This window comes from Hirundo rustica, chromosome 1 (genome assembly GCF_015227805.2).
Source record: "Hirundo rustica isolate bHirRus1 chromosome 1, bHirRus1.pri.v3, whole genome shotgun sequence".
In the NCBI taxonomy this organism is placed as follows: Eukaryota; Metazoa; Chordata; class Aves; order Passeriformes; family Hirundinidae; genus Hirundo; species Hirundo rustica.
Window position 1 is genome coordinate 55,213,893 of NC_053450.1, and position 17,358 is coordinate 55,231,250.

At 36.3% G+C, this 17,358-nt stretch overlaps 1 protein-coding gene across 2 annotated transcripts in view; it reads left to right on the top strand.

The window, feature by feature from the left end:
• Positions 1-17,358, top strand: part of CDH7 (cadherin 7) — an 82,454-nt gene that overhangs the window by 24,071 nt on the left and 41,025 nt on the right. Inside the window, exon 3 of one of the 2 annotated variants that reach the window (XM_040076071.2) lies at positions 15,803-16,097. The exons of the other annotated variant lie outside the window; for it this stretch is intronic. Within the exon in view, the coding sequence (XP_039932005.1) occupies positions 15,803-16,097 (295 nt within the window). The remainder of the gene's footprint in view (positions 1-15,802; positions 16,098-17,358) is intronic. 2 annotated transcript variants of the gene reach the window in all.

Consider the following 17,358-nt stretch of genomic DNA (forward strand, 5'->3'; position numbering starts at 1 on the left):
CTATTTTTGTGTATATGTGGACACAAAACATGGTTTTATTAGTGAACTGGCATGCTTTACTTTTGACAAAAATAATCACAGAATTTACTAGTGTGTTCTGGTTCCTTTGTTCTTTTATACAGCCGCTATTTTTACCTTCCAGTCTTCCACAAGTTTTAAAAGTAACTGCAGAGCAAACTGAAGAGTATTCCCTATCTTGAGCTGTCATAAACTCTGACCGCCAGTCAGTGCCAATGACTTCTGTGAACAACATGCTTTAGAGTTTCTTGTGTATTCTTCACTGAAAACAAATTTTAAAAATCCCTGAACAATCTCTTTGCCTTCTCATAAATTTTATTGAGCAAATATGAATAGAGATTAATGGAGAAAATAAAAGTGGAAGAAGTGATGAAAAGGATGTATTTAGGAAAAAAAATAAGCCAACCACAAACTCCCAGAAGAGCAGGGGTACTATTGGACAATGGATTCAGCAGGTAGGAATATGTGGAAACAGTATGGCTGAGGAAACACTGCGACCTTTGAAGACATGTATAAACTAGGGACAAGCGGAGAATATAAATTCTATCAGTGAATCACTAGTGAGATTAGGAAGTAGAACTTTCTGTTCACTTCAGAAAGTTTGATTTTAGTGATTTGAAATGTGTAGATCTCTCATTAATTTGACTTAATCTGCTTGTGACTTTTTTTTGCAGAAACTCTTATTTGTGTTATTTTCACAAGGTAACTTTCATCTATTTGTGAACAATGTAACTATTTAGTAAAATGCCCTTGTGCTTACATGACAACTTGCACAGTTTTGAAGGCAAAATGTACAGCAAAATAATATAAATAAGGGGATTTTGTTTCATGCACAGAAGCAGTTACTATTTGAAAAATATTTGCTAAGAATCATATTTTCCTTTTAACAGATATAAAAATTTGGCACTATCTGTTATTGTATAATGATCACAGGCTAACGAATAGGGATATAACTATTTATTTGTTTTCCCTTAAGACTACAGGATCCTCAATTAATAGAAATTGTACCTTTCTTTCAGTGCACAGAGCTGTGCTGATTTGCACCAAGCTGTATAGAACTTCCCTAAGGGGACTTCCATAAATGAAATGATCATTTTAATGGACCGCACAGAAGGTGTGAGACAAAAATGGAAATGTCTTGAGTATAAAGTTCTGAACATTACAATTGGTGACAGAAGGCCTATCAATGAGATCGTAATCCTATAAAAATACAGAAAGATCAGATTTTTTGTTGAATTAGACTTGCTTTAATATGGATGCGTGCAAGGGGATAGCAAAGGAGCTGGAAACTTTCCATCTGCTTTGTATACAAAGTGATTAGACTGTGATCACTTAGTCCAAGAGGATAGAAATGATGCACAATTCTGCCAGGATGAGACATGCAAATTGGATCAATTAAGCTTTGAGAGCGCTCAGACAATCTGGTGGAGAAGTTTGCATGCTGTGTCAAGTGAAACTTAGCAAAGATCAGTCTTGGATGCTGGGGGCAAGTATTATAGTGATTGAAACTCTAATCTCCAAGAGTAATTCATTGTTTTCAGATTTAGTTATAAACTGGAACAGATACTATAACAAAATAATCAGATACTATAATAAAAGATCCCTTAAGGAGATGTTTGATGGTACACCAGAAGTATGACAGAGAAAATAGTAGCAGTCATTTGAGTTGCAACATTTGAGGTAGATGAGAGTAAATTCAGATGGCTGTTCTTGTTTGCAGCTATCAGAATGCACATTTCAGGTAACTCCTGTACCTGCTCACCACAATGTTTCAGAAGCAAAAGTAGCTCACTGTGTGCACAGAACCAAAGCTCACTCAGAAGAGGGTCAACAAGAAAATAATCATTAGGTAAGAGTGCTGTAATTTCATCAGAGACCACGTAAAAATTTGAATTATGTACCCTTTTCATTGGCCTTTATAGTGTCAAAAGTACATGTTCTAGATAATCAGAGGGGTCTCTGTTGAAGGGGAAATTTAAAATTATCAATACATGTGAAATACTGGAAGCCTCAGAAATAAGTTTTGGAAGAAGACACTAAAATTTTTAGTAGAATCCAGAGAGCTTACAGAATTAGAAACAGGTGTACACAATTTGAATTTTAAGGTAGATAAAGCAAGTATACATGAGCAATGTAAAATAACACCTTCCATTTCACTATTTTGTCAAAATTTGTTTATCAGTGGCACATACATTGACTGTATCACCGGCATTTAATGACAATTAGTGAGAAATACAGTAAGAATATGTTATGGTGAAAACAGATGAAAAAATCTTGGGTTGGCATCATCATTGTACATGGTAAATCTCATATCCTTGTGGGTTTTTTTTGTTTTTTTTTTTTAAATACACGTGAAGTTCAATCTTAACTCATAAGTATCTTCTCACGTCATTTGAAATGTCAAAATATGATTTGAAGAAACAAGGTATAATGACTGCAGAGGAATTTGATGAGATTTTCTTTGTTAAATGGTCATTGTGAACACCAGCATAGAAAAAGGCACTAGGAGAGCACTGCCTTTTGCATAGAACTCTTAAAATCCTTTTAAGTTAGGAGGATTTACAATTAACCTAGTATTGTTCATGTTAAGGCAGTTAAGGTATTATCCTCCCCCCCAAATATTTTCTGGAAAACAAGCAGAAAACATGGGCATTACAAGCATTTATTTCCCAGCCCTTAATCCTATGGAGTTTAAATGCCTATCAAGATATGAATTAGTATCTTGAGATCGGCCTGATTATATCTGAAAACCCTTGCAGGCCTGCAAGTTTGAATGGTTAAAAAAAAAAAAAAAGAAAAAAAAAAAAAGCTAGAGAGAAATCAAACTTCTTAAAGTACCATTCACAAAGGATCACTTTAAATTATCTGAACAGTTTCAAGCAGACTTTCAAGTGTCTATATTTACTGTGCATACCCTGCTTCAGCTTGTTCTGCATACTGAATAGCTGCAGTGTAAATTTATGTAATGAAGTCTCTTAATCTTTCAATGCTGCTTCTTATAATTAGGCATATGTGACACACATGTTCATTAAAGCAACCTTCCTCTTTGAACAGGGGTTAAGGTGCTGTTTCAGAAAGGTACTTAGGCATATGCTTATTATCAGCCTTCATGACTGTTAAGCAAGTCCTGACAAAATGCACATGGATAAGGATGATTTCCTAACTTAGAAAATTCTAAAACAGGTTTAATTTGATGTAGCACCAGGTTAAATTTCCCTAGGTTTTGAAGAGAATTTTAAGCAATGGGCTGTAAATTAACTAGCTAGTATATATATGGGTGGGTGGATAGACTTGAGAAATAATTTTGGGTAAAAATCAATATGATAAACTACCTTCAGTGAAATATGTAACAGTAGGATAAAGAAAATAAAAATTGTCCTATAAACTACTGCAAAAATGAGTGTGTTATTTGTCATTCAGTGTTTTACCTTTACCTTTACTGCAGAGTTGGAAATGGGTCACAGTAGTTCATGGAAAATATTTACAGAAATATTAGGGTGTTTGATCAAGCCAGACTCTAAAATAAATTCTAAATGAGATGTAAACACACTAGCAAGAGTAACCTGTGTTTTATAATGGCAAATTAACCAAGGGATTATTTTGCTCTTTTTTACCTGAACTCATTTTAAGACACAGGTGTCTACACGAAGGTATCTAATACTCCATTTTATTTGGTGATGCATTGGGTTTTAATTTTACATTGTCAAACTAGCAATGAAACTATAATGCTTTACTGCAGATATACATCCCTGCCCTTTATGTATGAATTAATTCACTCATTTTAAAACGCTATAGTAAAATTTTTTGTTCAAATTCTCTTGTTGAAGACTTAATTCCTTGACCCACTCTCAGCCCTGGGCAGTTGTGACTTTCTCTGAAACATGCCTTCTGAGGCACGAATTATGTCTAATGTGGGCATTGTGTCAAAATCCTAATTTTGCGCTTTAAATCTAGGAGTCCCATTGACCTTAGTGAGAAGACCTAGGGAATTAGATTTGTGAAAATGCTTAAATACCTGGGTGGTGTGAAATATTTTATAACATATAAACAATTTCTTCATATGGAGAATTGTCAATTTAAAGTTGACTATATATCTTTCACGGAAATCAGCATCAATTATTGCATTTTTTCAAACACACAGAATTTTATAAAGAAAGACAATAGGAATTTAGGTTTTAAGAAGAAAAACACAATAACAAACACTGTTATCCTGACATTTTTGTTGTCATTTTTGTTAAAAATTAAAAATACTATTTTCTACCAACATGTAAATTCTATTTTGCTCTTACAGTTTTGTAAATATTAATTAAAAAGTCCATAATTGTTTTCAGGAAATTAAACATTAGTGGGTATGGGGACCTACATTTAACTACATTTTTCTCTGTATTGCAAGTCTTTAATCATTAAAATGATCAGATCATACCCACTTCTGTAGTCCAGTACTTCATGAACTTCTCCAGACACATAACCCTAGTTATTTACACTGCTTTACAGTTGGGTGTTTTACCATGGTCTTCCAGTCTGTCAGGGTGTCAGCACTTCCCGCTAACACACAAGGCAAGATTATGAGTCGATCTTTAGAAGCATTAAACTTTCAAAAGCAAATTAAATGTGAAGAATTGATACAACATAAAACAAAAACGAAAACAAATGAAAAAAAGCTCTACACCCTTTGGGTGTCTATTCCTTGGTAGTAATGTTCTTTGGAAGTAGGTTCCTATGAGAAAAATCATTATCAAACAAGCAGTGCTGCAAGCTATTTTGGATAGTTGAAGCAGAAAGAGGATAATCACTCTAAACTATAGATCAGTAGTTTGACAAAGAAAAGACAATATGGGAGGTAAAATTTCCAATCTAAAATAAATGCATTCAGTATAAGTGCATATCTTATCTCAGAAAATACTTTAATACAAAATGAATTTTTGTTTGTAAATTTGGTATTATAGATATGGTAGTCAAACAAGAAGTGTGGATGATTATTTTTCCTGTGCAGTGCTGTTATAGATAATTCTATACATTACAGAGTTAGAGATGAAAAAATAGTTCCTCTAATGTGCTCTCATTTTCCATGCTTGAAATCCTAGGCCCAAGTTATTATGGCCGAGTAGAAAGAGCATTATGGGAGAAACAACTTTCTAATTACCATATTTGTATTCTAATTTCTTATTTCTGTTTTCAAAGACAGATAAAAAAGTAAAAGAATTAATTTTTCATTACTGAAGGTACGTAAATTCTGTTACTGCCTTGTTTCATTTGCCTTCTTTCCCTTCTTTCTGTGATAGTGCACTCCTGCATTGTCAGATCATGATAACTAACTAACTAAAAAAAAAAAAAGAATAAACTATACTGAAATAATAATTAATAGAAGTATGTACAGTGGTATAAGAAGATAAAATACTCATATTACTATAAATATATACATTTGCACACCTATGTATATGTTTCGTTCAAGGAAAATACGTGCTCAAGAAACAGTCCTTCACTTTGTGTGTGTTAATACTGTGCAAACAGAGATTGTTTCGTGTGTAGTGAGGAAGTAATTTGAGAAGAAGAATGAGTGAAATTTCCTGAAGGTTCTTTTTCTGCAAGCTGCTACACATACATAAACTTTTCAAGCCTGTGGACATCTGCTAGCCCAGAGATATTTTTCTATGAAGTATGCTGGGCACTTTGGTATTTGTTTGCCATGCTGCATTTTTTAAGCCTGAACACTTTCGTAGAAGCCATATGTGGGGAATGCAGGGAGGACTTAGACTTAAAACAAGTTTATTTTACAGCTAAAATAGAGTATAGTGACTTTAAGAGAATTTTGTCTTTCAGCTTCAGTGATTCTTGGCAACAAAATAAATCAAACCACTGGACCAGCAAATACGTTTGTTTAGTATATAACAGCAAGTTGTATGGTGCATTATGAATAGATATGGATCATGTGGAAATGCTGTTGGCATCTATGGAAGGGAACTTAAGCCCTTTCCTGGAGAAGAAGTGAGACCCAAAATGGAGCTAGTAAGAATAAACATTCAGGAATTTGTAAACAGAGTTTCACTGCAGTGGCTTTTTCACATGATTTAAATTGTTTTAGGCACTTGTATAAATGAGGTTTGAGTCACTGATTTCTTTAATCAAGAATTAAAACTCTTTCAGTAAAAACCAGCTGTTTTTGTATAAAAAAGTAAGTCAGGTGGCAAATCCATTCTACGTGTTGGTTTGTCAGTTACGCTGATCTGTTACTGAGATATTTAGAATGAGTACTCCAAGAAATAAATACTGATAGACTGACAGTAGCATGGGGAAGAAAACAAACACCGCCACCAAAAAAACCCCCAACAACCGAACAAAAAAAACCCCATGCAAAGCTGAATATGGAAAAGCTCTATAAGAATTCCAGTGTGCATGTTGATTGCAAACTGTGTGGTTTGTTTCCATTTTAGGAAGCCGATTTCTGAAGTTTGAAGCATGTGTGTGAGGGGAAAGCAGGTCTCTTCTTTTTTTCCAGTTCTTGTTATGAACATGTTATGTTATCTATAGGCTCTTGGTGGTGCTACAATACAGTATTGCTGTCCCCCCATCCCCAATAAATATTATGTAATTAGTACATGATGATGCACGGTATGCAGATGGCTTTTACCTCCCAAAGCTGCCAAACTGTCTTTTTAAGAGTGTGAATGACAAATAGTCATTTTGGGGAGTGACATGTCATGATGATGGCCCATTAAAACTCCTCGAGAATACTCAGCCAGCTACATATGCCCACTCAGCTCCATCCACAGCAGCAGCTGCTTCTGAGTTCCTCCTGTAGCTGCAGTAAACTTAATGGGCTGGCTGCACAATTCCCTGTCGCCACAGGGCATTTTGTGTTCTTATTAAAACAGGGAAGTGGAGAAGGCACAGATTTTTGCCTACAGCAGCTGCAGAGACTGGAAAAGAAGAGGACAGAAAAGGGAAGGATACATGTGTGTGTATGTATGCACGTGTATGTGTACATACATGCACTTAAATGTATGTATAGATATACAAACTCTATAAAGAGCTACATTATATAAGTATACACGAGGAGAGAGAACACTACAGACTCAATTCACTGTTATTAAGAGGAAAAAAACCCATAGAAATGTGACATGGATGCTCTTATTACATCAAGTTTTTGGTATTTTCTATTAATTATTCAGCTCACTAGCTAGGTGACAGTATCGTTTATTCCTAGGGGAACTTTTCATCTGAAAACCTTCAACCTAGAAGCCTTGAGGGCTTACTTAGTTGCTAACTGAAATGTTATGAAGTGAAAGTTTTAGAATTTTAGAACTTCTAATCTGATTTTTTTTGAATGGTAGCCATCAAGAAAATAGAGAAATTTCACTTTTCCCTTTCCTCTTTAACCCCTGTTTTCAAAAGTTTGGAAAAATTAAATATTCACTTCACTTTATGTGGCTGAGGTGATTAAGATTATTATCCTCCTGAAGCACTCGTCCACCACTTAGAAGTATAAGGGCTGTATAAGGGCTTTAATTAAACTCTTCCAACAATATTTCTGAACATTTTATTTTGGAAACAATACAGAGGAAGGAGGGAATAGTAAAGCCTGACTGCTTATTCCAAGTTTGATGATGGAAGAGTATAAGGAAATTAATACAAATTCTTACTATTTCAGTTTCTTAGGCACAGATACGTGCATTCTGTGACAGAAAAGAAGGAATTAAAAAACTGCATTAACAGGGAAAATAAGGATTGTTTGTGGGATTTTTAAAGAAAAATGCCTAGTTCATTTGAAGTTAGCTGACAGTTTTGCTACTCTCCCTGCCCATTAATCATGTTTGTTTTCTTCTCTGGTTTCAGGACTTTAAAATCAATGGCAATTTAAATTTCAACTTTTTTTTTTTTTGTACACTTGGAATAGTACTATTACACATCCTCAGTAAAATGACACTTAATCAGATTCAGGTAGTTATCTTTTTTAAATAGCCGTTGCATTCAGCAGAGTATGAAAAGAAGTTATACAACAATGCTCTGAAGTACTATTCTTACACTTCAGACATATCCATGTTCTCATTCACTTTAGCTTTTGGTTTGTGAATATTTTTACCTTTTATTTATTTATTTATTTATTTATTTATTTATTTATTTATAATTTTTTTCCTCTCTTCCCTGTTAAAGACTTGTATTTCTTTTACCTCTTCCTATACTTTCTTCATAATGCCTAAATAACTTGATTGTAGATTAAGCTTTATTCTCACTGTTTTTATATACTGCTGAATGTGAAGGTCTTGGAGGTTCAAATTACACCAAATGTCATATATTTTGACTGCAGAAGGACTATTAAGGACAATCTGCGGGATGAAAAGTGATACTCCCAAACGGATGTGCCTTGGTTTTACCTTGGATCTGAAATGTGTTCATTTGATGGATAACTTCTGGTGACCTCATTGCATTTGTGGTGTTCCTGGGCAGATATATATCTGCCTTGTGGTCATTCATAGGGCTCTAGTATTACCTGTGTCAAAACAATATATGATTCAGAGGCAGTCTGAGTACAGGCAGCCTGTGGAGTCAGTGCTGAATGTGAAGAGATCTCTGAAATGTCCTGGACCTGAATTGTCTCAGAAGTTCTTAGGTCTTTGGTCAGATCTGCGCACTCCTGATACTGTTTTGAGTATTTTAAAATTAAGTCAGAAGATAAGTCTTGTCTGGGCTGACCAGATTCTTAGTAATCCTGTTGCCAACTGCTTGTGTTAGATAAATATAATGTGGTTATACTGTGGTCTGCAGCATGAGACCTTGCTGTATTCCCTTGTGACTGTCTCTACACTTGCCTGACAAAGAACAAGTCTGAAGGCAACAAAACAGTGCATGAAATTGCCAGTACATCAACCTGGCAATTTGTGCCACAGTGACACAGTTGTCTGTGCTGGTTCCCTGCTATGCTGACAACATTGCTGAGACAAGGAAACTCTGGTAGCATTACAAGCATATTCCTTCTGTTCAAACTCTAATTAAGTGTATTGGAGTTTTGGGTATAGCCGTTTATATTGACTTGATCTCTTGTCCTCAGTATTATCTGTTATGCTGAAAGCACAGAATGTAGACCAGCATATTTCTTTTTGAGCCTAGACCTGTGCTACAGTTTTACATAAATTAATAATACCAAAAGCAAACAAAAGCCTTCCAGGAGCTCCTTTATCACTTTCTCAGCATTTCTTGGAGAATAGACTTTTATAAGAAAATCATTACCCGCTGAATAATACTTTCACTGGTGCCTGGGTATAAAGTCAATTACATGAATCACAGGCCTTTGCTGACATCAATAAAAGGTTGAGGAATCTTTTTCTTTCCCACATGACTTCTGTAATCAGACTGAAAGATAAATTTAAAAAGGCTGTTGATACTGAAATATGGTTTCAGTTTACAAGACTGATAGTTTCATGGCTCCCTCTGAAGACAATGATGCTATTAATAACTATGTGTTTGTGAAACCCTTAGACATTGCAGAAATGTGTTATGTGTGCACATTAGAGTTTTCTGCAATGTTAGTTCTATTGTCTAGTTTAAATGTTGTTAGTTATTAGTTGCATTGAAATTGTTCCAAAACACCAACCCTGAGCCCTTAGTTGTCCTGTTAGTTGAGACATATAACGTTATGTTAAAAAAAAAAAAAAAAAAGAGAGAGAGAGAGAGAAAAGAGAGAAACCCTATAAACATACTAACAGTGATAAACTAAGGGGAAAGGGGATTTGAAAACTTTGTGCGTGTAACCATAGTAAATATTGACTCCAAGAAAATACACAAACTGTAGTTTTAAGAACCTGACTGTTATGATGACCAAGATTAAAGAGAAATGGCAAAATTGAGATTTTGTGTCAAATCACCAGCTTTCTTTAATCTTTTAGAAATTACATGTTTATTCTTTATATACCCTTTTTAAGTCTTCCCAGAAAGGAGGAGAAGGTGGCGTGAAGATCTCACAATACGTTCTCAGTTGTTTTGTGACAGTAAATTGTGGTTATAAAATGGACAAGAAGATTGCTTATGGCTTGGAGTTCTTTTTTTCTTTGTCACGGTTGGTTTTGATTCTTAGTTGCTCTGCATTTTGTGAGGAAGCAGGAATAAAGCTGCAGTTGATTCAGTTCCATGTCACCAATAACTATGGGTGCTGCACAGGGCAGCATCCATAGGAGGAGGAGGCAGTTTTCATTCCTCTTCTCCTTTTCTAGCAATTTTCATAGAGAAAGGAAGGGGTGCAGACAAGGCAACTCCTCCTTGTGAAAACTTTTCAGTTCTGCAAAGGAGGGCACATTTCCTATGGTCTCAGAGAGCAATGAAGCTAGATTGTATTGAAGCATCTAATGTTTCCCCTGTCCATCTCTTTCTCTCCATTACTTCTGTCATTCTGCTAAGTGTCAAAACCCATCAGCTTCTCATAATCTCCCTTTGATTTTCTTCTTCACCAATAATCTATAAACTCTGCAATGAATCATTAACCATGCTGGCACAGAAAGAAACAAAAGCAAAGATAGGTCTTTAGGGAAGAGAAATCAGAGAAGAGAGGCACACAAACATCTCACCTGCTTTAAAAGAGCCTGAATTGAAAATCAGAAAAAGAGCAAACCTTCCATTCAGACGTATGAGAGATGAGTAGTGGCCAGATAAGTTGCTTTTAATACTTTAAATGTTTTAAATAATGCAGAGCAGTATCTCTCCTTATTGAGAAAAATAAATCTCCTTCTCTATTGGAAATACTGCATTAGTTCTTTAATGTCAAGTGATACAAAATTATATCATCTTTGGTTGTACATATCTTAACATACAAACATACAAACATACAATTGAGTATTAAGAATTTTGAAAATTGTTTTATTTAGGTTTCCCTAGAATGATCACCACCCTAAATGTCCACATAGACATAAATGCATTAGGAGAGACCCTAGACTTAGCAATATTGCTGTAGGGCCAAAAAAAAAAAAAAAAAAAAACAAAAAAAAAAAAAAAGCCACGAAAAAAAAACAAAAAAAAAAAGGGAGAAAAAAAAATTACGCCTTTGCTGTTTAATGAAGCTGACTGCTTCCTTCTTTCACACATATCCAAAATAGTATTTTCTAAAACTGAGAGTCTAAAAAGATTGAGTGCTTTTTTAGCTTGGGTTCAGAGTCAACAGAGGGCACTCAATAAATTACCTTCTAAAGAACAACAAAAAATGCTCTTTTTATGTGCATTGTCCATCTGCCTCAACAAGGCTTATGTGGCTTTTATGATTCTCAGATCTCTTTGCTCTCTGCTAACTTTCCTAGCACATCAAAAGTTATCCTCCTGGTAAAAAACACATCATCTCTCTCTAGAGGATTTAGGCTTCCTTTTCCTCTTCTCATGTACTCTAGTACATGCAGGAATCACTCAAATCCAGAACTCTTAGAATCTTCACATTAACTGTATGCAGTATGTAACAAAAAAGCTATAGCATCAACATATAAGACTTGGATCATGAATCTCATACTGAAAATAAGCCTAGCTGATAGCCAGGGCAAGCTGGAGAGTCACCATCATGGATATTGTGTGGAGGTGGCAATGGATAAAATTAACTGGAAGCATACAACTGTTTCTATCATTCCTCTTTCCAAAATCACGGTGTTTTATCTGTGGCAAACTGATTCTGAAAGAATTGTCTGGAATGACCCACAATGGAACCAGATGAAATTTACCCAGTGAATCCTTGAATCCTCCATGTCTCTTGAAACAAGAGTGTTTCAAGTAAAAGTGACTTTGTCTTGAGCCTCTCTGCTTCTAAAATCACAGTCCCCATGTGCAGCTGCAGATTGAGCTGTAGCTCTGTCTCGTACAAGAATGGCCCTGTAGAAAGTGGGAGGAGTGAAAGACAAGCTAGCAGATGGCACAGCCATAGATGCTTTCTGGAACCTTCCTGTAAAGTACTATTGTCCTAAGGACTAATATCCTTCTATATAATTGTTGCCAAATTAATTAAAAGAACAAATAAAAATCCCAGGTCTTATTACCTAAAGTATTTCTTCTGTTAAAAAAGAGGCAAAGAATACCCCAAAACAACAAAAGACAATGAGAAAATCTGACAACAATAAAAAATATACAAAGTGTTTTCTAAAACCAACATTATATGGAAAAGTGTACTTCTCACTTCCTACGATGTTAAATTAAATAGCTGGAACCACAGGTAGTTTGCAGTCATGTTTGGTAGTCGCAGAGCTGTGAACGTGATATGGGACGTTCAAAAATGTTGTTTATAGTTGCAAAACATTGATGCCTCTGTAGTAATGACTTTGAAGATACTGAATGGAAGAATTATATTGTGTGAAACTGGAATATAGGTGACATGTAAATTGCATCAAAATGCTCAATATTTTCAGCCAAGTACTTTTTCTTTTCTACATTGTTCTCTTGTACTGTACTTTTAAGTTATCTCAGATCTCCTCTAAAATGCATATAAAAGTGTTGAAAAAAGCTCTTTAGAGTGCTTTACACTGAATTGATTGTTCTATAGTGCCAAAGATAAACTAAATCTTGAGCTATATCACCTTCCTGAGGTGAAGTAGGTAGAGAATGGTACATTACTAATTTGAGCATGGGCCAGCACAGATTTTAAATGCTTAGTAGAACAAAGTTTTAATAAAAGATACAAAGAAGTTTGCAGTTCCACAGCCATAACCTTGGAATAACAAAGGTCCTCACTAATCACTTTACTAATCCATGCAGTAGCAGTTTTCTTACCAAGGCACCGTTCCAAAAAGTGGCTTCTGTTCAGCATTTCACTCCAGGTCACCAGCCACTGTAGTGCAATCCATGAGGAGATTTATGGACCTCAAAGTGGAACTCCTTAAAGAACAATGTGTTGTTAATCAGCAAGCCACCGAGTGAGCAAATGGAAAATGCTGAAGCTACACAATTTCTTCTTTCCCTGGGATGTGAAAGCCTTGCTCAGTGCATCTTCAAGGATTTACTGGCCTCTCCCCTGAAGGTCTCCCTTTCTCTTTTTTTTTTTTTTTTTTCCCCCCCCGAAGCGGTGCTGGTTTGTTAATCAGGATAGGGCTGTCTGTAGATACAAGGTGAAAGGTAGGCTGTGCTGCCATGCAGTTTGACACCACTGCAGTGTGCTGATGGGCTCAGCTCCATCCCCATGGGACAGTGCTGTGCTGCTCTCAGCAACTTAGATATGGGAACTTGCCTTTTTCTACTTGAAGAGATTTACTTGTACATCTCTAACATTCAGAAAACTGCTCTGCCTGATGAACTGCTAAGTATGATCATGTCCTCTGCTTTTCTCTCATCCAGCATCCATCCTAAAATATGCCAGAAAAGGGGGAACAGCCTTTACAGGGATATTGTGAGAGTTCAGCCACCACAGAAAGGCTAGCTAAAACACGGGGTATGGAGAAAACAGAATCACTTAAGAAAAACAAAGGCATGGAACCTTTGTATCCCATAACTTCAGTTCTTGTGTAATGTGGTGTTCAGCATTTCAGCCTAGACTGTAGGATTGTGGCAATGCAGGGAAACCCACACAGTTCCTCTCTAGCACAAAGGAGACTTATGCACCTTGAAGTAGATATTAGAGAAAGAAAAGAGAGAGGGAAAAAAAAAGGTCAAACAAAATCAAAGACAAGTTAGACAGATTCTTACTTGCACAGGCCACTGTTTCTCTGTAGCGAAGATGGATGCTTCTTCCAGTCAAGTTTGAAAAAGCATTGAAAGCCCCAGCTGTCAGATGTGTGGGTTGAACAGAGGTATGATTTGTTCAATAATCCCCAGCCATTTGGACTGAGGAATACGCAGTGCTGTGGGTCTTGAAAGAGCCTGAATGTGAGATACATTTTACCTTGGCCTGCTTGCAGTGTCAGCATTGTTTATTCCTGAGTGAGCAGAGAAGTAGGGCTTTAAATGTTTGGGGAACTCCACCAAAGAAATCTCAGGCTTGTCTAGCTGTCTCTGGATTTACGTAGCAGCAGAATGAGGATAAACTATATTTTGAAATAATGTAGCTAATCTGATTTAGATACCCTAGTTCTGTTTTTCTAATCCAGTCCAAAGCTTCGGATTCCCTTTCTGTCGTAAAAGAGAGAAGTGCACTATAATTGCATAAGTATGAGATATCCAAACAGTGTAAGTGAAATAATGTGTAAGAAATAGGCAGCTTTTTATCCAGCTGAAAAATTCAAAACTGAACATGAATACTTCCCTGCTGAAATAGGAAAGGATTTTGCAGCTGTGCTAAGTCATGCCCAAGATAACAATTTTCTGCATGTATTTAGGAAGTGAATACTGGCAGTGATACTCCTAACAGAGAGGAAAAAAAGTTAGTGATGGAAATTGTGATGATGATGGTGATGACAGTGAATTTACCTACAAATTCAAGATAGCATGGAATTAGGACAGGTACAAAGAAAATGCAAGATAGAACAATCCAAACATTTAACATTGTCTTCAGCTCTTTACAAGTTAATCCCCTTTTAGCAAGCAAGAAGGTACTTTAAATTTTACTGATATTCTTATCACTTGTACAGTACTAAATACATCATATGTGTGTGTTACTATAACATGATATCCAGATCAATTACATTCTTGATACAAGTTTGAGAAGTGTGTAAGAGGTGTATGAGTCTGTGCTCTGTAACAGGAAGATGAAACTCAGTGGACATAAAAGAGTTAGAAAACCTGTGGGATCTTGCTCGGTAAATTAAAATACCTTGAGTGATGAGGAAAAAAATTTTCTTTCTGTAAATCTACCTTGCCTTTCTAATGAAAGTTACATTTTGACCCACTGAAGTATATTTCTCGTGTGCCTGCTACAAGTAGTCCCAGGGAAACTGCACCTGGCTTTCAATGCTGTGTGCTTCCAAAAGTGCCAGGACACTGTGGTCTTTCTCAGAGTCTGCATTTTTCTGTAATTAGATAATGGAAACCAAGATATGGAAGTGAAGAATTGAAGTTACAGGCCCATCAGATAGCAGCGAGCAATTTATCAGCCAGTGCATTTTACCCCATTTTACAGAATCATAGAATATGCTGAGCTGGAAGGGACCCAGCAAGATATTCAAGACCAACTCCTGGCCCTGCAGAGGACCACCCCAAAGAGTCACACCATGTGCCTGAGAGCATTTTCCAAGTGCTTGTTGAACTCTGTCAGGCTTGGTGCTGTGACCGCTTCCCTGGGGAGCCTGCTCCAGTACCCAACCACCCTCTGGGTGAAAAACTTACCTGCTATCCAACCTAAACCTCCCCTGACTTAGCTGCATGCCATTCTCTTGAATTCTGTCACTGATAATGAGAGTGACGAGATCAGTACCTGCCCTGCTGCAGGTATGAGGAACATAACCTCCTGAGGAACATTTGACATGTTTTACTGCTCTGCTCAGTAAACACTGAGAAAATACGTAAATACACACAAGAGCAAACACACACCGACATTAAATTTATACTGACATTTGTTTGAACGTCCTTCAGTAGGATTATAAGATGAAGTGAGCAATGTCGTAAAATTCAAGCAGGAATGAAAGTCATGGTTATGATCATATATGTGTTCATGTGTTTGCCCATGTAAAAATCTGGGAAGAGGTAGATTGTAGGAAAGAATGACGTTTTCTTGCTTAAAGGAGCAAATTTACAGATTGTAATGATCCCTCACATGTTGTGTGTGATAAACATTCAGCTTATATTTCCAGGAATAATAAAATTTCATGTACTACTGCTCAGCATAGGAATTATTTTTACATATCTCCATGCCACTGACTCTCTTGTAAGTTAATCTCATCTCTCATCAATTTTTCACCAGCTTCACTCTGATGTTGATAAAGGAGATGGTTCCATCAAATACATCTTGTCAGGCGAAGGGGCAAGTTCCATTTTCATTATTGATGAGAACACGGGGGATATTCATGCTACAAAGAGGCTGGATCGAGAAGAGCAGGCCTACTACACGCTCCGAGCACAAGCACTAGATAGGCTGACTAATAAACCCGTGGAGCCAGAGTCTGAGTTCGTCATTAAGATTCAGGACATCAATGACAATGAGCCAAAATTTCTGGATGGTCCCTACACTGCTGGAGTTCCTGAGATGTCTCCTGTGGGTAAGTGCAAAATACACTGTTGGTGTTGTGGGAAATTTGTTCCTATTGCCTTTTTAAAAGTTTCATTATTTTTTACTGTTTCACGCTAAGCTACTTAATTATCTATGAGGCACCTGCAACAGTTAGATATTTCAAGACTTAACTGGAAATAACATGCTAGATTAAGTATTTACCCTTTCAAAAATGTTGTGAAACTCAAATAGCTGTGCAAGGATTCAGACAACCATTTTATGCTGTATTTCTCATTCCAGGGCCCAGAGGCTTTGTTTTATAATTCCCATTAACAGTAATAAGTTTCACACCTATGTTACGGTACTCAGAGGTTATAATTTATAATTTCATTCAGATAAGGTCTGTTCATTACAAACTCTTCAAATTCTTTCTAGTGAATAGCATAATCTTTTTTGGAAGTTTTGCACGTTTATAGTAATAGTATAGTAATAGTTTACTGTATATTGTTTTCTTACACTGAAATCCCATTTTTCTGGGGAATGTAGGCAAGCAGCAGGAGCTGGGGTACAACTTGAGATAGTTCCAAGTTCTACTGAAATCAGAGAAGAATGGGGTTTAGAGGCTTCAGACCCTTTATTGGAAACTGAAAAATGCTGATTTTTCCTGAGTTTGAATTAGGGAAGAATTTCAAAATCAAATCCACTATCTCTTCATTCTAAAGTGACCAAATGCTCATTCATTGTACAGTGCCACTCCTCCTTTGAAAGTTGACTCTTTTAGACCAGATTAAGACTTGGCCCAGAGATATTTTGGTAAATGTTACTTTAAGATGAAATTATAAATGCAAGCACCGCCCCCCCCGCCCCCCCCCCCCATCCCCATCAGAAAAACCCAATCAGATAAAACAAAAAGCGAACACGTATATGGGAAGGCTCATTTCAGCTTGAGACAGTTCTGTGGTGATTGAAATAAAGATTTTCCTTGCTTGACTGATTTTAAACCATATTAAAATGAGGTACTCTTACAGTAAGGCTGCACATAAAATTTGCTATACTATCCTCAGTATGATCTCTTGTGTTTCTGAATGTAAAACAATGCATCTAAATTGGATCTAGAGAGAAAAAGAATCTTCCCTACCCAAATGCCCTGCAGCAATCAGTAGCAAACATTGCTTATGTATTTGAAACTCAGCTTAGGAGTCAATAGAAGATAAGTAAAACATTGCTAATGAGTTTTCTATACATTTATTTTACTGAGTGGTGAGCAAGGCGTAATTTCTCATTGATACTTAGCATTTGGTCATTGTCAC